At 46.8% G+C, this 23,599-nt stretch overlaps 1 protein-coding gene across 1 annotated transcript in view; it reads right to left on the bottom strand.

The window, feature by feature from the left end:
* Positions 1-19,556: 19,556 nt before the first annotated feature.
* The window catches only part of PKD2L2 (polycystin 2 like 2, transient receptor potential cation channel), a 37,933-nt gene continuing 33,890 nt past the window's right edge, over positions 19,557-23,599 (bottom strand). Inside the window, exon 13 of the mRNA XM_033927355.1 lies at positions 19,557-19,743. Within this exon, the coding sequence (XP_033783246.1) occupies positions 19,693-19,743 (51 nt within the window). The 3' untranslated portion in view covers positions 19,557-19,692. The remainder of the gene's footprint in view (positions 19,744-23,599) is intronic.

Below are 23,599 nucleotides of genomic sequence, written 5' to 3'. Positions count from 1 at the left end.
AGATGTGATTCACTTCTTGAGAGCAGTGAAATTGCTCCGACCTCCAGTTTGTCTTTCGGTTCCAACCTGGGATTTCAATCTGGTTCTTTCCATGCTTGTTCACCCTCCTTTTGAGCCTATCGGATCCTGCAAGTTGAAGGACCTTACTCTTAAGGCGATGTTCCTGGTGGCCATTACTTCTGCAAGACATGTTTCTGAACTGCAGGCCTTTTCGTGTAGGCCTCCCTTTCTGGAGTTCTCTAGGGAGCGGGTCGTGCTGCGGCTGGTTCCCTCCTTCCGAAGGTGATTTCGCTTTTTCATGTCAACCATGTTCTTCTGGTCTTGGTTAGTCGAAAGGACTCTTTGGAACAGGGGCAGTTTTGCAAATTGGATGTCCATAGGGTTCTTCATACTTACGTTCAGCAGACCCAGGAGTTCCATCAGTCGGTTCGTCTTTTTTTTCGCCTTTTAGTGGGTCCTCGTAAGGGGAACTTTGCTCCTAAGGCTTTGATTGTGCGCTGGATCAAAGAGGCTTTCACTTTGGTGTACCTTCTTCAAAAGAAGCCTGTTCCGAATTTTCTCAAACCTCTTTCCATTCAGGGTCTTTCCATTCAGGCTCTTTCCATTCTCAGCCTTATGGGCTGAGAGTTCTCTTGTGCACATAGAAACATAGAAATCGACGGCAGATAAGGGCCACGGCCCATCCAGTTTGCCCACCCTAATGACCCTCCCCTGCCTTTACTTTGCAAATAGAACCCACGTGTCGATCCCATTTGGCCTTAAAATCAGGCACGCTGCTGGCCTCAATCACCTGAAGTGGAAGACCATTCCAGCGATCGACCACCCTTTCGGTGAAAAAGAACTTCCTGGTGTCACCGTGCAGTTTCCTGCCTCTGATTTTCCACGGGTGTCCTCTTGTTGCCGTGGGACCCCTGAAAAAGAAGATATCTTCTTCTACCTCGATGCGGCCCGTGAGATACTTGAACGTCTCGATCATGTCTCCCCTCTCTCTGCGCTCCTCGAGCGAGTATAGCTGTAATTTATCTAACCGTTCTTCGTACGGGAGATCCTTCAGTCCCGAGACCATCCGGGTGGCCATTCTCTGGACCGATTCCAGCCTCAGCACATCCTTACGGTAATGTGGCCTCCAGAATTGCACACAGTATTCCAGGTGCGGTCTCACCATGGATCTATACAAAGGCATAATGACTTCAGGCTTACGGCTGACGAAACCCCTGCGTATGCAACCTATGATTATCAGTGAATATCTGTAAAGCTGCGACTTGATCTTCATTGTTTTGTTCTCCACTACTGTGTGGATGTTCAGGCACATCGAGATGTGATGTTTGGTGAGCGTGTTCTTGTGGCGGCCCTTCCCATGATGGGTACTGCTTTGGTACTTCCCTTCCATTCTGTGCCTATCTGGAGGGATGCTAAAGAAAGAGAAATTAGGTTCTTACCTTCTAATATTCTTTCTTTTAGTCCCTACAAACCAGCACAGACCCCGTTCTGTTGTTTTTATTTGGTGTCTTTTCACAAAGAGTACCGTTTTTTTCTACAGTATCTTTTTGTCTGGATTGTTGAGAAGTTCAATTAGAGCAGCGGCATTTGGTTAATCTGGCTTAGCGGCTTAGCTGTGGGGACATTTTTTAAGATTCTTATTCTTATCATTATCCAACAGTGATTTTCCTGTCCAATCCGGACATTTGCTTGATATTCTCCTTCTGGGAGTGTAGTTGGTATTTTATAGTTCACAGTTCTTAAGTTCTTAGTTCCTGCTTGGCTTTTCGTCAGACTGATTGTAGATGGGATTGCATACAGCCCACTGGTACTACAGCCAAAAGTCAATGTCTCATTCTCCACCTGCTGGCAGAGGAGCGTAAACCCATCTGTTCTGTGCCAGTCTGAAGGGACTAAAAGAGAGAAAATTAGGTAAGAATCTAATTTCACCTTCTAAAGATTTCGGCTTATTGAAAAATCTGTGTTAAGACCTTAAATAATCTGATGTTGAATAAGATCCTATGACCTACGCACTATGACCTGCTTATATGTGTGTTTGTGTAATATGGTCAAGGACTTTATTTTCAAGCTATTTTAATTGTATATTTGCTTCTAACTCTATGCTGATAATGTTGAAGTTATCTAAATCTAAGTTTGCAAGAAGTGAGGTTAAATTTATGGAAGACTTTTTTTATTCATTGCCATGACTATTTACCAGCTTCTGTATGACAGCATATTATAGAAGACAGAGTGGGTATATTTCAGAAAATTATTTGACACTTAAAGATACTTGTTCCAGAACTAGGCAGATTTTTGCATCAATAATATTGGTTCATCTATCAGTAACATACATTTTGACATAGGAATAATCCTGCCTTTATTGAAGATCCCAAATACACTTATAATAAAAGCATAATTAAAGAAGATTGAAACTAGCTGTTTGCAGGAATTCAAACAATTGAAGAAGAAAAGAAACAAGATTGCCAGTCTCCAGACTGTTGTATACGAAGAAAATATTTACAATATTTTTTTTAAAATAAGGTATTGTCTACTAAAATATATGTTGATCCTTATTTCTACATATTCAACTGCAGTACAAGATTGTTTTCTTATTTTTACTGTCATTGGAGATCCTTATTTTATGCTTTGATGAAGAGGACTTAGAAATCAACTAAGCAACCAAGTAAGGGCAAACAGAGGTAGGAATAAAAATGGTGGCAGCATACAGTTTGGTTATGTAACCACCTAAAATCCTGATAAGTAATCAAAATTCAGAATGAGCTCAAAATCTGAATTTCATTTGGGGAAGTGATGGTCTTTCTTTGCTTATTAGGGTCCTCTCTGCAGGATGTGATCAAGGAGTTGAAGCTGGAGGTGCGGCCTTCCTCGTCCCAGTGCATGGTCATGAGAGGTTCCAATGATCAGACCTCCTTTTTTTCCCCAAGCATCCAGACATCAATGCCACAGTTACTGAGCCCCTGAGAGCTCCCTCAGGGTGACAAAGGCTATGTCCAGGCTCTACCCAGTGGCACTGGTGTCCCAGCAGCTGTTTAATTAGCCAAAAGTAGATTCTGCTGTGGCTCAGGTCACCAAACGCACGGTTTGCTCAGTAAGGGAGGAGAAGTGTTAAAGGATGCTCAAGATTGCAAGGTGGATATGGCTCTAAAGAGACAGTTTGAAGTGCTAGTTTTGGGAATCAAGGCGGCAGCAGCACCATCCTTTGCAGCACGGGCCTGTCACACTAGATTGAGACGAAATCCCTCTAAGGAGAAGGACGTCTGCCCCCAGCTGGTGCTGGAAGGGGTAGATTACATGGTGGATGCCCCTATTTGACGTTATCAGGGTCATGAGTAAGGTATCGGCGTATACATTCTTTGTCTGCAGAACCATCTGGATCAGGCAGTAGGCAGGTGATTCTACCTCCAAAGTCACTTTAAGCAGTCTTCAAGGGGCAAATGCTTTTTGGTAAAGGTCTAGATGACCTTATGGCTACCATGGCAGATCACTGCCATAGATCTCTACCAGAGAGCAGATCTTGGTGCCTCCCTGGAGTGAGTAGAGATAATTTTCATTCTCACAGTTCTTGCTAGTATTACGTGAGTTTCTCCACTCAGAGATCTTTCCAGGAAACTAATCAATGGTTTGACAATTCCAGATGCCAGCGACCCTCAGGATCTTGCATCAACTCCAAAAAGTCCCAATGACGCTGGGTTGGCTGCTGCGCCTCCGCACATTGGTTGAAGGCTTTCGGCATTTTGGAGGGAGTGGGAACAGATTTCCTCGGACCGCTGGGTGTTAGACATCATCCAAGAGGGTCACAGGATCAAGTTTTATTGTCCAGCAGATTTGTTTCTAGATTTACCAGCAGGATACCCAGAAAGATGCCAGGGTCTGAGCGACAGTTGAGAGGCGCCTGCATATTTGAGCCATGGAACTAGTTCCTGAAAAAGAATCTGTCTCCAGCAGATATTCCATATACAGTAAAACCTTGGATTACAAGTAACTTGGTTTGCAAGTGTTTTGCAAGACAAGCAAAGCATTTTATTAAATTTTAACTTGATATACAAGCAATGTCTTGCAATACAAGTACATACAGTATACACACCACAAGTGAGCCGATGGTTCTTCTCTAATTGACACTGCAAGAGTGTAATGACTGTTCTAAACAAGCAAAGTCTTGCAATACGAGTATATACAGTATACATGCGTCACATCATCACAACTGAGCCGATGGTTCTTCTCTCTCTTATGCTACAGGAGTATAGTAACTGTTCTAAATGAGCGTGGTCTTGCAATACAAGTACATATCGTATTTTGTATTAAAGTTTTTGGGTTGTGGAACGAATCGTCTATTTCTTATGGGGAAATTCACTTTGATATACGAGTGTTTTGGATTACAAGCATGTTTTCAGAATGAATTATGCTCGTAAACCAAGATTTTACTGTACTTCATTGTGCCCAAGAAAGGCATGGAAGACTGGAGGCCATTTTTGAAGCTCGAGGCTGTCAATGAAAATGGCCCATTTGATTAGAATTGCTGTGGCGGATCTAGAGAAGTTTCTCACCTCTCTAGATCTGACGAAAGCTTACCTGCATGTTCCCTTTTTTCCAGGCCACAGGAAATATGAGATTTCATGTACCTCAGGAACTTTTCCAGTTTGCGGCTCTCCCATTTGGGTTAGCATCAACCCCCTGCATTTTTGCCAATGTAATGGTGGTGGCTGCAGCTCATCTCCAAAGAAGATCCAGGTGCACTCCTATCTGGTCAAGTGGCCGATCAGAGCTCCATCAAAGCCAGAGTACGAGCAGGTAGTGAATCTACTACAGCGGTTGGGCTGGATAGTCCACCTCAGAGGCATTTTTGTCAGTCCACAGATCAGACACGTCATTAATGATTAGAGGTTTGAAGATCCCTGTTAGTTGGGCCAGAGAAAATCACCTGGATAGGATTCAAGGATGTTGAGAATTTTCTTGGCAGTTACAGAGCACTAAACTATATTCAACCAGTTGGCAAACTTCTCACAGCATACAAAACCATGAAGTGCAACATGTTACTGAAGATGCACTTCCTACATTCACACTTGGACTTCTTCCCCACAAATCTTGGTGCAGTTTCACCAGGACATTACCACTATAGAAAAAAAAAAAAAAAAGATATCAGGGCAACTAGAATCCATCAGTGCTGGCTGACTATTTGTTGGACACTGCAACGAGATGTACCGAACACTGAGTACAAATGAAAATCAGCAAGAAAACACATTTAGCCACGGTGAACTATCACAGTATATCAGAAACGTTCTGCATTAAACATGTTATAGTCAATTAAAGATACCATTGTGTTTCTCAAAATTCCTATATGATACAGTCAGTGAGAAATTATATTCTTTAGCACTCTCCAGACCAGTAGAGGTTAACTTTACGAATGGGTATATATCTAATCATGACCAGCAGGTGGAGACTGAAAACAAAACTTTGGGACAGTATATACTATCCTCCCTTCTCTATTTCCCTCAGTCTTCTTTCAGTCTCCAGCAGGTGTTGAGTGATCTGTACCCATCTCTCTTGGTAGGGCTGTTGGAATTTGTTTAGGGGTTTATTGTCCCTGTTTTTGGCCGGACGGAGCTTGGTCGGGCCCTGTTTGGGGGTCCGTCCGACCTCGGGGGTGTCAAACCCGGCGGGTCACGAGCGGGGTCCCTCCCCCCACTTCCTCCACCTCCCCACATTTTTTTAGAGGAGCCTCAGCAGTAAGCCTTGCCCCCTAAGTCAAGCAAGGCATATTGCTTCGAGAGCCTGTGGAGTCTGTTCTGTAAAAAAAAAAAAAAAATCCTGAGGTAGTGCTGGTCTGAAGGGTTGTTTCCCTTTAAGAAAACTGTATTTTACTGTATTTTTTCATGTAACCAGCACTTTTTTATAGCTAGGTCGCGTCTGGAGCAATTGTGCCCTTCTCCGGGGGAGTAGGCCACAATTTTAGTCCAGCCGCGAGGCACTCGCGGCCGGCCTGAACTCGGCGGTTTGGGTCGGTGAGGTGGTGGAGCTCCGTCGGCAGCGGCTGCAGGCGCCCAGAGCTCCCCGCCGATGGTGCCTCGCGAGTCGGCTTGGAGCAGTGGGGAAGCCCGGTCTTCCACAACCGCCCACGGAGGGATTCCCCGAAGGATTCCCTCTCAGCTGATTTTTTGACAGCTGATGCCGACTTGCCTGTCTTAGCGGCTGAGACTGTTCAGTCTTCTCAGCCGCTACAGGCCATGGAGGGAGCATTTTTGGCGGGAACTTCGCCATTTTCTTTGTCTGGCCCCTCCATTTTGTCTGCAACCTCAGGTGACCTTCCCCCTGTATGGCGAACACAGGGGCAGGTTTCAGCATGGACCCCTGCTGGGGCAGGGAGTCCCTGGGGACCCCCAGGGGTTTTTTGCCCCCAATTTATTTTCTTTCTTTGTGCGGACTTTTGGGGGTCCCACGTGCGCCTGGGGGGTTTCGGGGGGGGGTTTCCCTCCGCGCCCCCTATGGCTTTGCCTCCCTCTTTTCGTTTGGCGTCCCCTCTTCCTCCTCCCTCATCCAAGCGCCCGCGGGGGGGCTTGGATTGCGAATTGGTGGGCGGAGGAGCGTGTTGGCCTGGTTGAGGACCTGGCTGCTTTGGCGGGCTTCCAGGATCCTCTAGAGGGGACGCCTGTTGGCAGCGGGGCGGCGGGTTTCCCGTCTTCCAGAGCAGATGCGTCCGTGGTGCGCTTTTTTATTCAGAGGGATGAGCTTTTAGACCTGTGTAGCAGGTCTCCTTGGTGCTGCATTTTTGCAGTGGTGCCGCCGGAGACCCCGCGTATGGGGGCCCCTCTGCTTCAGGGGGTCTGTCCTGGTTCCCGCTCTTTTCCTGTGCGTCAGGATTTGCGGGATTTTGTGTTGGCGCAGTGGCCTATGGGCGCAGTTTCGTTTGGTGTGCGCCTTGGCTCTTGGGTATCCCGTCCCGGAGGGAGGTAGGGCTACCTTAATTTCGCCAATGGGGAACGCGGTGGTCTCGGCACTTCCTAAGCGGCATACCGTGCCTGTTATGGACGGTTCTGCTCTTAGGGTCTCGGAGGCGCGTGCGTTAGAGACTCTTCTTAAGTATGATTTTGATGTCTCTGCCTTTGGGGTCCAGGCGGCTGTTTGTGGGGAGCTAGTCGCTCGCGCCGTGTTTCGGTGGGCTGAGCGTGTCCTGGATCGGGAGTCTGATGACTGGTCTCTAGTGGATCAGGAGGTAGCGAAGATTGCGATGGCTGCCTCGTTCCTCTCAGATGCTCTTTATGACTTGGTGCGGATTTCGGCTAAGTCTATGGCATGGCCGCGCGGCGTATTTTGTGGCTGCGCGCTTGGGCGGCGGATTCTGCGTCCAAAGCTAAGTTTACTAAAGTTCCCTTTAGGGGGTCTTTTTGTTTGGAGAGGAATTAGATGAGTTGATTCAGACTCTGACGGACTCGAAGGTGCCCCGTCTGCCTGAGGACCGTGCCCGCCCTGCGTCTAGGTGTGGGGCTGCCCGGGGGCGTTTGCGGGAATTTCGCAAGTATCGCCCGGGGCGTGGGGCTGCTTCTTTCCCGGCTCAGGGTTTTTCCCGGGGTCGGTTCTTCCAGCGCATGCAGCCCTTTCGGGGGGCCCGTCGGGGGGCAGGGAATCCCTCCGCCGGTTCCCCCGCTTCCCGTCCTGCGCAATGACTCCTTGCCGGCGCCCCCTTTGGTTCCGGTGGGGGCCCGGCTGCGCAAATTTTTCCCCAAATGGGCCGAGATCGCGTCCGATCAGTGGGTCCTTGAGGTGGTGCGGGACGGTTACGCTCTGGAGTTTACCCGCTCTCTGCCGGACCTTTTCCTCGCTTCTCCATGTCAGACTCCATGGAAGACGCAGGCTTTTCGTCAGACCCTTCAGCGTTTGCTAGATCTCGAGGCAGTGGTGCCGGTGTCCCCTACGGAGTGGGGCACCGGCAGGTACTCCATTTACTTTGTGGTGGCCATAAAGGAGGGGACCTTTCGGCCCATCCTGGATTTGAAAGGGGTCAACAGAGCTCTCAAGATTCCGTCTTTCCGCATGGAAACGCTGCGGTCGGTCATTCTGGCGGTTCAGCCGGGGGAGTTTCTTACGTCTCTCGATCTGACGGAGGCCTACTTGCAGGTTCCAATTCGGGCCTCTCATCAGCACTTCCTTCGCTTTGCGATCTTGGGGCGGCACTTTCAGTTCTGTGCGCTTCCCTTTGGTCTGGCCACGGCTCCTCGGACGTTCACCACGGTAATGGTGGTCGTCGCGGCAGCCTTGCGGTCGGTGGGCATCCTGGTTCACCCCTACCTGGACGACTGGTTGATTCGGGCAAAGTCGTTGCAGGAGAGCTCCCGGGTTACGGCTCGGGTGGTGGAGTTTCTCCGGTCGCTGGGCTGGGTGGTCAACCTTTCCAAGAGTCGGTTGGTCCCGGCTCAGCGTCTGGAGTGCCTTGGGGTTATGTTCGACATCTCCTTGGGGAAGGTCTTCCTTCCAGAGGCCCGGGTGAGCAAATTGCAATCTCAGATTCGCCTGCTTTTGGCGTCCCGGGGTCCTCGGGCGCGAGATTTCCTCCAAGTCCTGGGGTCAATGGCGGCGTCCCTGGACGTGGTGAGGTGGGCGCGGGCCCACATGCGTCCTCTTCAGTATGCTCTGCTCCGGAGGTGGTCTCCCCGGAGGCAAGATTTGGATGTTCCGGTTCCCCTGCGAGGCTTGGCGCGCTGCAGTCTGCGCTGGTGGCTCCGGACCCCTCACCTGGTTCAGGGGGTGGGTCTGGATCTCCCGCAGTGGACGGTGCTCCTTACGGATGCGAGTCTCCTCGGTTGGGGGGCTCAGTTTATGGGCCACTCAGCTCGGGGCACCTGGTCCGCGGAGGAGGCCTCCTGGTCGATCAACGAGTTGGAGACCAGAGCGGTCAGGCTGGCGCTGTTAGCTTTCCACTCCCTTTTGCTGGGCAAGTCGGTCAGAGTCCTGTCGGACAATGCCACGGCGGTGGCTTATGTCAATCGTCAGGGGGGCACCAAGAGCACTCCTGTGGCGCAGGAGGCGGCTCGGCTCATGGTTTGGGCGGAGTCCCATCTTCTGGACCTCTCGGCTTCTCATATAGCCGGGGTAGTAAATGTTCAGGCAGACTTCCTCAGTCGTCACTTCCTGGATCCAGGAGAGTGGTTTCTCGGCGCCGGAGCGTTTCGGTTGATAGTGCAAGATTGGGGGCAGCCCCTGATGGACCTGATGGCCACGAGTGGCAACGCCAAAGTGCCCCGCTTCTTCAGTCGTCGCAGGGAAGGGCTGGCCGAGGGTCTGGATACTCTGGTCCAGCCGTGGCCAACGGAGGGGCTGTTGTATGTGTTCCCTCCTTGGCCGCTGGTGGGCAGAGTGCTTCTTCGCATTGTTCACCATCCGGGTTTGGTGGTGCTGGTGGCTCCGGATTGGCCTCGACGTCCGTGGTATGCGGATCTGGTGAGGCACCTGGTGGCGGTTCCTCTTCCTCTGCCTCTCTCGGACGACCTTCTGATGCAGGGTCCCATTCCCTTGTTCGACCCGTCTCTCTTCTGTCTTACGGCGTGGCTCTTGAAAGGGGTCGCCTTAGCAAGAAGGGATATTCAGACAAGGTGATCGCTACACTGTTGGGGTCCCGGAGGCTTTCTACCTCTCGGGCTTATGTGCGGGTTTGGCGTCTCTTTGAGGAATGGTGTCGGGCGCGGGAAGTGACCTCTTTTCGCGCTTCTCTGCCTAACATTCTAGAGTTCTTGCAGGATGGCCTGGATAGAGGCCTGGCTTGGTCTTCTCTCCGGGTTCATCTTGCGGCCCTGTCGACCTTTCGAGGGTTGGTGTCAGGTCAGCGTTTATCGGCTCTTCCTGATGTGATTCGGTTTCTGCGGGCGGCCAAGTTGCTTAGGCCTCCCCTACGGCCCTCGGTTCCCTCTTGGGATCTTAATCTGGTTCTCTCTGTTTTGGTGCGCCCGCCTTTCGAGCCCTTGGACGACTGTTCTTTGAAGGACCTTACTTTGAAGGCGGTCTTTTTGGTGGCCATTACTTCTGCTAGGCGTATTTCTGAGCTGCAGGCTTTCTCTTGTAGGGCTCCCTTCTTGGAGTTGTCTAGGGAGCGGGTCGTCTTGCGGCCTGTTCCTTCCTTTCTGCCGAAGGTTGTTTCTCCTTTTCATGTCAATCAATCGGTGGTTCTCCCGGTCTTGGGTGGTCGGGAGGGCTCTTCTGAGCAACGGCAGCTGCGCAAGTTGGATGTCGGTCGGGTCCTTCGCTCTGATGTGCAGCGGACCCAGGAATTCCGGAAGTCCGATCATCTCTTTGTCCTCCTGGCTGGTCCTCGTCGGGGAGCTGGCGCTTCTAAGGCTACTATTGCGCGCTGGATCAAGGAGACGATTGCTTCCGCTTATCTTCTGAAACAGCAGCCTGTTCCGGAGTTTCTCAAGGCTCATTCCACTCGGGGTCAGGCGGCTTCTTGGGCTGAGTCGTCGCTCGTGCCTCCGGTGGATATTTGTAAGGCTGCGGTTTGGTCCTCCTTGTATTCTTTTGTTAGACATTATCGGGTAGATGTTCAGGCGCGTCGGGACGCGGTGTTCGGTGAGCGTGTTCTGGTATCGGCCCTTCGGGGGTCCCGCCCGTGAGAGGGACTGCTTTGGTACGTCCCATTCGTAAAGTTAACCTCTACTGGTCTGGAGAGTGCTAAAGAAGGAGAAATTAGGTTCTTACCTGCTAATTTACTTTCTTTTAGCTTCTCCAGACCAGTAGAGGTCCCCACCCTGTCTGTTGTTGTTGTTGTTGTTGGGGCTGTTTTCGCGGGCAGTTTTTGTTTTTTGCTGCGGGTTCTAGTATTTTTCTAGGGCCGGGGAGAATTAAAGAACAGCGGCTGTGGCTCGGCTGGCTTAGCTGGCGAGCTGTGGGGACATTTTCCTTCGGGTATTTCTCCTCTGCATTTTCCAACAGCATTTGGGTATGTTATTTGTTACTCCTGTTCGGAGTATTGTTTTCTTCCTGTTTTCCAGTTCTTGGTTCTGCTTGGCTATTCGGCAGACTGAGGGAAATAGAGAAGGGAGGATAGTATATACTGTCCCAAAGTTTTGTTTTCAGTCTCCACCTGCTGGTCATGATTAGATATATACCCATTCGTAAAGTTAACCTCTACTGGTCTGGAGAAGCTAAAAGAAAGTAAATTAGCAGGTAAGAACCTAATTTCTCCTTTGTGTTTATTTTGAAGGGGTCTATCATAATCACCAGTTTGTTGTAAGGAAGCAAAAGTTTTGGAAAAATTTGTCTAGTGTTTCCTTATTTACTCTGATGCAGTGGTGGTATTACCATGAAATGCTAGTCTCGTTTTTATTTATTTTTTGTAAATACTTGAAGTTTTATTTTTGTGTTACATGCATATATACCCATATTGCATTAAAAATCATATCTCAAATCCCCTTCTCTACCCATTGCAACTCTGTAAATCTTGGGTCAAACATTTAGGATAAAATGGTTCTTTGCTTGAAAAAGGTTGCAGACCCCTGACCTAGAAGCTGATAGAGTCCGTACAAACATAAGGAAGTTCTTCACCCAGAGAGTGGTGGAAAACTGGAATGCTCTTCCGGAGGCTGTTATAGAGGAAAACACCCTCCAGGGATTCAAGACAAAGTTAGATAAGTTCCTGCTGAACCAGAACGTACGCAGGTAAGGCTAGTCTCAGGGCCCTGATCTTTGACCCTAGGGGCTGCTGTGAGTGCGGACTGCTGGGCACGATGGACCACTGGTCTGATCCAGCAGTGGCAATTCTTATGTTCTTATGATTGGTCAGGCTGTAAGTGTTGAGAAGCTGATTAGCAGGATGGATGACTGCAGTGCTCTTCTGCAATGTAAAGTATGAAGACATTCCACTAGCAAGATATGCAGAAGAGGGAAGAAGGATGACAGAATTATATTCTGATTGAGGTGGAAATCCGAAACCACTTTTTGTTAGGAATTGGGGGGGGGGGAGTGCAATTGGACATGATTAGAAAAGAATTGAGTATAGGAATAGTAAGACACTAGTGCTTGGAGTTCACTGACAGCATGTCAATGTAATCTTTTTTATGGAAAGGGTGGTAGATGTGTGAAACAGTCTTCTGGATAAAGTGGTGGAGACAAGAGACTGAATTCAAGAAAGCATGGGATAGGCATTTGGGACCTCTTAGAGCAGGGGTGTCAAACTTGGCCCCCCGAGAAAATACCATGTTCCTTCCTCCATCTCATTGTCCACCATCTCCCGGCTGCCCCGTCTCGCCTTCAAAGCAGCCTGCAGAAGATCGCCGGTCGGCTGTAGCAATCCTAGTAGACTGCGGTAGCCTTGGCAGCATGTTCCCTCTGCTGTGGTCCCATACGTCAGAGGAGGGGTGGGACCACAGCAGAGGGAACATGCTGCAGAGGCCAACGGCAGCCTGCTAGGATTGCTACAGCTGACCAGCGATCCTCTGCAGGCTGCTTTGAAGGTGAGACCGGGAAGCCGGAGGATGCTAGAAAGAAGAAGAAAACATGCAAGGCTTCCGTGAGAGGGTTGGGGGGGCAGGCCCTGATGTAGAAGTATACGGAAGGAGGGAAAAAGGGGTCCAAAGAGATGTGCATGTGTCAGACAGGGTAGGGGAAGAAATAATGGGTCTAAAAACAGGAGAGGGAGAGAGATGGAGGACAATGGGAGGGAAGGAACAGAAAAGGAGAGAAGTTGGACCTGAGGGATAGTGTGGGGAGGGGGATAGAGATACTGGATAAGAGGGTAGTTGGGATAGAAAAGGAGAGATGGACCCTGGGGTGGTGGTGAAGGAGGGAGAGATGGATAAAAGGGTAGTTGAGAAAAGGAGAGATGGTGGGGGTCCATCACTACAGCTGTGGGGATGGAGACGAAAGAAAGGAAAGATGCCAGACCTCTGGGAGAGGGAAGGTAAACGGAAGGGGAGGACAGAGATTGAAGATGGATGGTTAGCACAGAGAAAGAAGGAAACAACAAATGGGCAGGAGACCCTGGCAAGCGAGTTATCAGAAGACAACCAGAGCTTGGGACCAACATGATTTGAATAATGACCAGACAACAAAAGGTATAAAAAGTAATTTTATTTTCTGTGATTACAATATGTCAGATTTGAAATGTGTGTCCTGCCAGAGCTGGTGTTAGACAGCAAGTGTGAACTAGGACCTAAAAGAGAGAGGAAGAGTCTTTTTTTACTTATTTTGTTTACACCACAGAGCCAGTGTGGGGTTGGAGAGGTTGTAATCCTATACTTCTACTAAGAGTAAGGGTCCTTATATTAAGGTGTGCATTTAGCATGTACTAATCTTTAATACGCACTAAATCAATTAGTGTACCTTAATAAAAGGACCCCTAAGTATCTTAATAAAAAATTTGGCCCGCAACTTTGCCTATGTGTTAGATTTCGGCTCCTTATGTGATTGAGTTTGACACCCCTGTTTTAGAGGAAGAGATAATGTTACTGTGGATGGGCAGACTAGAATGGCCATTTGGCCTTTATCTGCCATCATGTTTTTATATTTCTCCACCACGTTCTGAATGAGAAGGGACATTTCTGCTGCCAGAAGAGGAATTTGGTGATGAGGGATATTAGCAGGAGCCCCAGGGTTAGGTGTGGGATAGAAGGAGTTATGGCCTTTATAAGACATACCTTTAGATGAAGTCAGGCTTGCCGGTGGAGGGAGAGGACTGCAAGGCCAAAACTGGGCTTGCCCAGAACCTTCCCTGCTATCTGTTGATAGCTTAATACTTCTGACCTCAGTGATGACATCCTGGCTGATACTCCAGATCTGCCCAAAAGAGACATTCTAGGTCCAGGTTTTACTTTTTGCTCATAGTTGAGCTGAAAAAGATTTTCCTTGCAGTAGGATATGAAAATCTATATTAAGTATAACAAGTTATTTCAGAAAAAGAATGGAATAAAAATGAAAAGCATTGCAAATGACCCAAAACAAAGCATTTCTGGCTATATACCCCTAGTATTTTGCTCCTGAAAACTAGCAACTATTACCTTTTTTATCTTTTTTTAACTACAAGTTAGAAAATGCCCTTCTATAAATATAAATTTTTATTTTTTTCTTAAATATTTGATTAATCTTCCAGTATTTTAAAATCATGTAAAAAGATTCAAACTTGGAAGAGTAGACTTGAAACTACTCTACAGTCCTTTGTTAAGAGCCTGTGATTCTACAGCAAGACAACTATTGGGTCTCTGTTCTCTAACCTGAAAAATTAAACAAGATTCCAAGTGAAATGAAATCGTATATATCTTGAAAACATAGACCAAACCGTGCCTTTTTCTTCAATCGACTAAAATGGTTAAGGGGTTGGAGGAGTTGCCGTACAGTGAGAGATTAGAGAAACTGGGCCTCCTTTGAAAAGAGGGGACATGATCGAAACATTGAAGATAATGAAGAGAATAGACTTAGTAGATAAAGACAGGTTGTGCACCCTCTCCAAAGTAGAGAGAACGAGAGGGCACTCTCTAAAGTTATAAGGGGGTAGATTTCGTACAAATGTAAGGAAGTTCTTCACCCAGAGAGTGGTAGAAATCTGGAACGCTCTTCCGGAGGCTGTTATAGGGGAAAACACCCTCCAGGGATTCAAGACAAGTTCCAGAACGGATGCAGGTAAGGCTGGACTCAAATAGGGCACTGGGCTTTGACCTAAGGGCCACCGAGTGAGCAGACTGCTGGGCCCAATGGATCACTGTTCTGACTCAGCAGCAGCAATTCTTATGTTCTTAAGTAATGAAATGTTTGTTGCTGTTAATTGGTGAGGTGGAAAATATTTGGTAACATGAGTTAACTCTGTATGAGCTGAGCTGGCACAAATTATAAAATATATTTTAAGCCTGCTGACCGATCAGGCATGTGCTGTAACATAACTCAGCAAACTGAAATGCCAACGTCGAGGACGTCTTCTATCATAAAGGTCATTCCAAGTTCTAGGGCACATCCCAAGCTAAACAGGCTTACAGCTGCAATTTTTAAAAAAGACAAGATTTTGTGAAACTAGTTTCAAATTACATAAGAAAAATAAAACATGGTTGCCTTCCTACCTGAGCCAACCCTGCCACTCTGATTTAGTTCAGGTTTTGCTCCTCCGAATCTGGATTTGTAGTTAATTCCTTTAGGAAATGCAGGACCAAAACTGGATCAGCCCAGTATCTGTCTAATTAATCTGCATGATTGAAATAGTGTGAATTGTGCTATTGGCAGACACCAGGCCAAGTGGGTGTGAGTAATTAGGGAATGGGCTTTCCAGTGCAATAGGTGAGCAAAAAATTGTATCCTAATGGCCGTGTGCCTTATGCAGAAGGAATCCACTCCGGCTTTTTTCTGTGACTCATGTTCTTCACTGGGAGCTATAGCACCACCTACAGTTTCTCCCTTCTGCACGCATGCCTGAAGGAATGTTTCTGTTTTGCTCTCTCCTTTTTCTTATTTTATTCAGTGTTTTTGTCTCCTTTTTGGGCTTTCTTTGTGCTTGGGGCGTTTCTGAAGCTCTGCCTGCATTGAATGGTGTCAGGTCAAAAGCGCGCCGGGACAAAGGCGCGCCCAGACAATTGAGAGCAGCGTGGAGGCGCGCACTGCTCTAAATTACTGTTTTTAAGGCTCTGACGGGGGGCGTGGGGGGAACCCTCCCACTTTACTTAATAGACATCGCGCCGCATTGTGGGGGGTTGTAACCCCCCACATTTTACTGAAAATTTAACTTTTTCCCTGTTTTTAGGGAAAAAGTTCAGTTTACAGTAAAATGTGGAGGGTTACAACCCCCCCAACACCAGCGCGATGTCTATTAAGTAAACTGGGGGGGTTCCCCAACAAAACCCCCCATCGGAGCCCCTAAAAACTAATTTTGTTGGCGTGCGCTTTTGTCTTTCGCGCCGTTGTCTATGAACCGCATTGAACACACAGACTTTGGTCTGCAGCTGCCAGGCCAATCCTAGTGGGTACCTATTAGCCAGTCTGCATTGGTTTCTTAGGAACTCAAGGCTGTCCCCATGTTTTTTCTTCCTACTGATGCACTAAGGTTCAAGTGCAGGCTGTTAGGCATACGTAGGAGACTCAGTGGTGTCTCGCAGGGTGCCAGCTGTGTTTTTCACTTCTGCCCTTTCCTGTGCATGTCCATCAGTCTGAGGGTGGAGGTACGGTCAGACACTATGTGTGACTGGCAGCCAGAAGATCAGCAGCAAAGAGGCATTCCCAGCCTGAGGCAGTGATTCTCTGATACCAGCTACTGTAAGAGCTGAGGCAGGCTGCACATTTCCAACACAGGAGTAAGGCTGTTACAGCCTGAGAGGTGGATTAGGGTTGGGGGGGAGGGTGTCTGAATTTGGCAGTTTTTGATGTTTCTGTATGTCCCCCGTTTCCCCACCTGAAAATCCTAAAATTGCTATTTTGGGGGTTTATATGAAAAATATTGTGATTTTGGTGTGAATTTCTTGACTGGCCATCATGGATTTTTAAGAATCTTTTTTTTTTTTTTTTCTTTTCAAAAGCACCCTGCACTTCCAAAACTTCCAATTTTGCCTCAAAACTTGTTGGGATGAAGTCCTTGGGTTCTTCTAATGTGAATTATTGCCAGGATTGTGCAAATTTAGTGCCTCAGGAGCATCCTTGCACCACATGCCATGTGGCGCAACCGGGGGAGGTGGCAGTGCAAAGCTTAGCCTCACCCCTGCTTAAGTAGGCGACCAAATGCTTGGCTAGTCTGATGGGGCGTCCTCTATTTTGGGGGCTCAATACGGCTGATGGTTCCGCACGGATGGACATGGCACAGGCCAAGAAATGCAAGGTTAAGTCATCTAAGGGCGACTATGCCCCAGGGTCTGGAGACTTTCACAGATTTTATGAAATATCTGTGGAATGTGTTTCAGGGCAGCCATTCTTCGCCTGCACATTCCCGCTTCGCTTCAGATTTATCCTTTCTGGCACTGCTTTTGTGGGCACGACCTCATCACAGTCAGCCATTGTTCCTGGGCAGGCTGCCCTTGACCTAGGGCAGGGGTAGAGAATTCCGGTCCTCGAGAGCCATATTCCAGTCGGGTTTTCAGGATTACCCCAATGACTATGCATTGAAAGCAGTGCATGCAAATAGATCTCATGCATAGTCATTGGGGAAATCCTGAAAACCCGACTGGAATACGGCTCTCGAGGACTGGAGTTCCCTACCCCTGATCTAGGGGATACTTTTGATGATGACCAGTTTTCTGACCCCTTGTTTTCAGGTGCTGCACTTACCATGCCTGGGGATCCGGGGCTGTATGCTGGATTTTCAAATCCCTCAGAGGCTTTACATCCAGGGGATGATCCTATGCTTAAGCCTGCAGCTTTACCAGACCTCATTTCAGAGTCGATGCAGGAGCTGAATGTAGTCACTCAGCAGGTTCCATTCATTTCCTCTTCATGGCTATGTGGTGTGTGCTCCCAATTTTCCTCCTTTCCCTGGCATCCTGATATGAGCATTTTGATCTCGGAGCAGCAGGACTTTCCAGAAAGTGCTCTTAGATTTGCAAAAGCCATCTCTATCCTATGACACAGGAGTGCCAGCAGCTTCTTGGTCAGCCTAAGGTGGACTCTGGTAGCGTAGGTGACTAAGCGCACTTCCCTTCCTAGTGAGGGTGGGGTGGCGCTCAAGGACATGCAAGACCGTCAGGTGGATATGGTCCTCAGAAGACTTTAAAGTTTACTGCCACTGCTGCTTGTTCAGGAAAGCAGCACCAGTGGAGTAGGGTGGAAAGTTCCGGACCTGGGGAGGACCATCCCCCCCCCTGGTATGCCACTGGCTATGTGTGGGTAATTTAACAACAGTGAAACTAAAGCAGATAGAATAGAATTGCTGATCAATGCGATGGATGTGCTTGTTTTTGAGTGCAAATTAACTCAAAACTGCTTGATAGTCAACAAGTAGACATACATTTCATCATCTACAATCTGCAGTTCTCTTTTTTCCTTCATTTCTTTCGGAGCTGAAAATCCAAGTTCACACAGATAAGATGATCCAAATGTTAACAAAACCTTGATTGCTTTGTTACTCAAGTTAGGATAACTACTGCATGAAAAGTAAAATTACTTGCCATTAGTTTTCAAGGACCAATCGCGTTAAAGAATGACGCTTGTCTGGGCGGTTGTATCCTTACGCACACAAGGGCACTCATAATATTGACAGACTTGCATATGTGACATACATGTCATCTATTCTACTTAAAGTAACATTCTGGAATTTCTCATGGCACACCTGGAATCTCTTTGGCCCAATGGAACCCATTTTGCTGTGATTATCTGGCTTTCTGAAGGGTTCTCTCAGGCTGCTTAGATGCTCACACTCTGGATAAGCCATTAATAATGCCTGTCGCTAGAACTCACTGCAGAAGGGGAGCCTTAGGTGCCTGGGCCAATCGGAACCTTAGGTCTCTCCCAGTTCATCCCAGGATGCACCGGGAAGAGGCGGGCCTGCCGGCTGGAGGGAATGGACATCCCAGCCATTCTTCAACGCTAAGGTACTGGGATGGGGGTTGTGAGGGGGTGGATCCCCGGCCTTTTAAGGAGGGCCTTTTAAGATACGGGGGGTTGTTGGGGCCCCGGTGGCCTGCTGGCAGGAGGTCTGGCAGCAGCAACTGAGGCAAGAGAGAGTGGGCATCCTTCCTGCCAACCTTGTACAGGGTGTGAGCAGGTCAGAGGACTTTCCATTCTGTCCTCCCTGCCGTTGAGCTGGCAGGACTCAGCTCAGTCAGTTGAGCCGGCAGGACTCAGTGGAACCTGCAGCTCAGTTGATCAGGGTTGGGAGAGCATCCTTGACAGGAGGGAGGAGCTGTACCTAGCGATTGCTTATCTAAGGAAGCACCAGGCACAGTTCCTCCCCCCTTACCAGCAATTCTCCATACAAATAGCATCTATATCATTTGCATGCTATTATGCTGAGAATCGCCCTTAAAAGTCAAATCGCAACCACATCATCAACTCGCCAGATTTTGCCAGCGAGTTTTGAGAATCCAGCCCTATTTGTCTAGTTTACACACAGATCTGAGTTCTATGCCCAAATTTGGGCAATCTATACGGAATTGTGAGGTAAGTCGTTAAATCTAGATAATTTGAGATGGTGTCTGGTCCAAGCTGGTTGTCATTGATTGTGCTTGACAATGCTGTGATTAGAGAATGACACGGGGACACATTTTTCCCTGCCCCTGCGGGAACTTGTTTTCCTGTCCTGGCGAGTTCTTCTGCCCCCCTGCCCCATTCCTGCAAGCTCTGCCTTCATCTGCACAAATCTCAAACACTTTAAAATCATTTGTCCAAGGCTTGTGTGGCTAAGGCAGAGCTTACAGGAATGGGCCAGGTACAGTGACAAAACTCGTGGGGACAGGACAGGGAAATTGAGTTCCGGCGGAGACAGGGAAAAAATTATCCCTAACTGTGATCAGAAGATGTTATTTTGTTGCCCCTGTTTTTCAGGGGGATGGATGCACAGACAGAAGGTACCGTAGATGCACTTAAAACTCATTCCAACCTTTGGCAAAGATTAAAAGCAGCTCATGTTAAGAAAAACAGGGAAAGTTTTATTCTATAATTTGTAAACATTGCCTATGTACAAAACACCTTCTGCTGTTCTGCTGTTTGTACTTCTGAGGCTCCTGAATATATGTAACATGTAGATCTAATTTGCACCCTAAATTTCATAGATCTTCATTTGCAATTCCAGAAAGGGAGCCTGTTTGAAAGTTCTCATTTCTGTCTGGGAAGCAAACTATGTGTTTCTTCAGATGTTCCTTCAGACTGCAATCAGAAGCAAATATAACAGGTAATTTATTGTAATACTTACAAACATAGGCCCCCTTTAACTAAGCCACGGTAGAAGTTTCTACTGCGGCCCAGACTGCTAAATGCGCCGATGCTCGGAGAATTCCTATGAGCGTCGGAGCATTGAGCGCTCCGGGCTGTGGTAGACGCCTCTATAGCAGCTTAGTAAAAGGAAGGGATCATTTTAAAAGACATTTTCAGCTTTAAAAAAAAATCTTATTTATTCATTCTAGAATTTTCCAGAACTGCTATGATGCCATTGGTCATAGATGCTAAAATAAATGAATCCTATACAAATTAAATACTAAACTAAACTAAACCTTAGGTTTGTATACCGCACCATCTCCATGGTCGTGGAGCTCGGCACGGTTTACAGGAATTGTAATGAGAAAGGAACTCCAGGAAAGGGCTAGATGAAGATCGGAGGAGAGAAGGAAGTTAGAGGGCTAGGATGTCAGATGAGGAGGGAGTGTTAGATTTTTGAGAAATAAACTAAACTAAACCTTAGGTTTGTATACCGCACCATCTCCAATACATAAATAAAAGTTAAGATATCTCCTTGGAAAGCTGCTTTCTTTTTTCAAGGGATGAAATGTTTCCTCTCAAATGAGGGCATGAAGCTTGGGGAAAATATATTTACAGGACAATAGACTGGTGCCAATAGAAATCTGACAGTACCTTAGGAAGCAACTTGGGATGAGTGTATTCTGTTGTTAAAGAATTTAGTGTAAGATGGATCAGTTACTAGATCCTGGAGCTCACTCATGCTGTGTGCTGAAGTTAACACCATATAAGACCTTCCAGGCCAGGAACTTCAGTTTGCAGGTAGTGAGCAGCTCAAACAGCTGCAGAAAGCTTTATGTGAAGTTGAATGACCAAGGGCTGAACAGAGATAGTTTTCCCTTTTGTATGTTGGGGATAAGCACCAAGTGCACTATGATGAACCCTAATGGAGTTACACACAAAAATGTAGAAAGTAGCTTTTGTATGGGATAGGAGAAAGGATCTTGGGTCCTTCTGTCACAAAATGGTGAACCTTTTCAATTTACATCTGAAAGACCAATTGTAGAAAATCCGACCGATAGGAACGGGTGGAGACTAAAGACTGAGGATTAGGGGGAAGCAGGGGGAAATGGATAGTGCTCGGGCATGCCCAGTGGGGCCCGGGCACTGCACGTGCTCAGAGAAAAAAAAAATATCTCTCTGAGCTATTGGAGAGCGTATCCACAAATTGGTAGCTGTTGGGACAACACCCATATGTGGCTGACTCATCCTGCTTGTCCTAGGAGAAGCACCACGTGCACAATGATGTACCCTAATGTACACAAAATGTAGAAAGTAGCTTTTGTATGGGATAGGAGAAAAGATTTTGGGTCCTTCTCTCACAAAATGGTGAACCTTTTCAATTTACATTTGAAAGACCAATCTCCCTTGAACTGAAGCCAACAAGACCTATGGACACTCTGTCAGGCAAGTTCAAAGAATCTATTGTTACTCAACATTCAAACTGAGGATGAAAGACCCCCTTGTGTAATTAGTAATGTGGAATTCCTCAATCATAATGGGCTTCTTTTACGGAGAGCTCCGGAAGAGGTAAACCTTTTTATTCTGCATGGTAGTAAAAATCTCTCTATTGAAGGAATATCATTTGAGCTATGTCTTCATCCAAGGAGCACCAGTGCCGTTATAGAGTACAACTCAGCCTGTCTGCCAGAGAGTTGGCCTTTCATGCTAAGTTTGTGGCTGTGGGAATAAAGTTTCAAAACTGGTTTTATAGAGTTCCTGTTTTTTGTGTTTCACTTTTTTTTTTTTTTTTTTTTTTTTGGAAAATAGCTATTCCTGTTCCCAGAAGAGGGCAGCACTGCTTCAAGCATGTTGTAGAGATTTTCAAGCACATTAGAAAGGAATACAAAGCAAATGAAAATTAATTTGGCATGTTACTTTGGGACCAAGAAAAGAGAGAAAGTTAATGCATGATGGTGTTCTAAGAATTAAGAAGACAAGAATCAGAGGACCTCAAATATCCAACCCTCACCCTCCAATGAGAGGCTTACTGGGGTATGATTTTTATCATTGGTCCGAGAAACCTTGTTAAATTTTTTAATATATTTTTTTAATAATTATTATCAATTTAATTAATAGCAAAAAATCATATGTGTAGTTCACCAAGTGAATTTGTCACCCAAAATTTAAAACTATCCACATGACTGTAACAGTCCATAAAAAGACTTAGCTCGTATCGGTGTGGGTCAAAAAAAGCCCAAATGGATCCTTGTTGGAATCAACTGTAGAATTTTTTAGTAAATGTATGAAGTCCAAATCTGGTCCCCAATATGCTGCTTCTTCAGGGACACATTGTGATAATCATAAAATTTCCAGATATGATTAACTTATTTCTGTGTAAAGCAGGATCCTACATGTTTCTTTCCATTCCGAAAGAATCTCCCTCCATACCGGACCTGAAAAGTAAACGCTGTTGGATTTGACGATTCTTGAGGGTCTGCTTTTGAAGTGAAGAGCAACGGGTGCAGGATTCAGCCCTGTGGTCTGGAGGCACTGGAGGCACCAGCGATGCGGATCAGTGAGAGAAATAGGGCGATTACACCGTTCGCATTTTTTAAAACCCATTGCGGACAGGACATGGTTGGAAAAATGGCCTCGGCAAAATCAAAAGTCAAGGCTTGAGGCGTGGAACAGGCCCCGTCGTGCCTTGACCACGAAAGAGAAAAAGTAAAATTTAATTATTTCAATTTTTCTTTAAACTAAAAGAAAACCAAAAAAGAAAACAAAAGCGGACAAAAAAGTCAGAAAAAAAGCCGCGTGAGCAGGAAGGTAGCGAAAAAATATCAACGACCGTTGACGAGCGACTTCTTAGCTCTGTGGAAACTAAGAAACGGAGGGAGCACACGCCTATGTCGGGCGGGAAGGCACTTGCGCATGCGCGGTGCGGGCCATCATGAACTTTCTAAAGTTCTGAAAGTGGCAATGCAAAAAGTGGTCCATACCGGGGCTCCAAGGGTGACGTCACCCATCAGTGAGAATATCTGCCTGCTGTCCCTGGATAACACCTGTTATGGTAAGTAACTGTGCTTTCTCGGACCAATGATAAAAATCATACCCCGGTAAGCCTCTCATTGGAGGGTGAGGGTTGGGTATTTGAGGTCCTCTGATCCTTGTCTTTTGAATTCTTAGAACACTATCATGCATTAACTTTCTCTCTTTTCTTGGTGATATTTTGTATTTTTTTCCTTTTTCAGTGTTGTCTATGTTACTATGGGAGCCAGGAAATATTTTGTACATGAAATTATCATGTTTCTTTAGATAGTCCCAATGCGACCAGGAAGTTGGATTCTAGTCTAACTCTCAGACAAGCTATAACTGACTGTCTGTATCTCCCTCATTCTATAAATTGACAGTAACTCACGGTTCTATAAAGGTGGCTGACATTCTGTTAAGAGTTTCCGTTAACACATTGTAAAGCTTTTTAAAGAATTCATGGAGATAATGGAGGGAGTAGAAAAAAATGGAGAGGTAAAAACAAGTGCAGAATAAGCACAGGATTTTAAAAAAAAAAAAGCAGATGTAAAAGGCTCCAAACAATGGTTTTTATTGGTATCAAACTAAAGTGATCTCAGGTGCATCCATCCAGACTTCCAACTGAATTCAAAAGCCGACCAACATTTTTCGGCACTGTGGTAGCATGGAATATTGCTACATCTTGGGTTTTGGCCAGGTACTAGTGACCTGGATTGGCCACCGTGAGAACGGGCTACTGGGCTTGTTGGACCACTGGTCTGACCCAGTATGGCTATTCTTATGTGAGCCAAGTATA

Source organism: Geotrypetes seraphini, chromosome 18 (assembly GCF_902459505.1).
Source record: "Geotrypetes seraphini chromosome 18, aGeoSer1.1, whole genome shotgun sequence".
Classification (NCBI taxonomy): Eukaryota; Metazoa; Chordata; class Amphibia; order Gymnophiona; family Dermophiidae; genus Geotrypetes; species Geotrypetes seraphini.
This window is presented reverse-complemented; position numbering and strand designations above follow the sequence as displayed.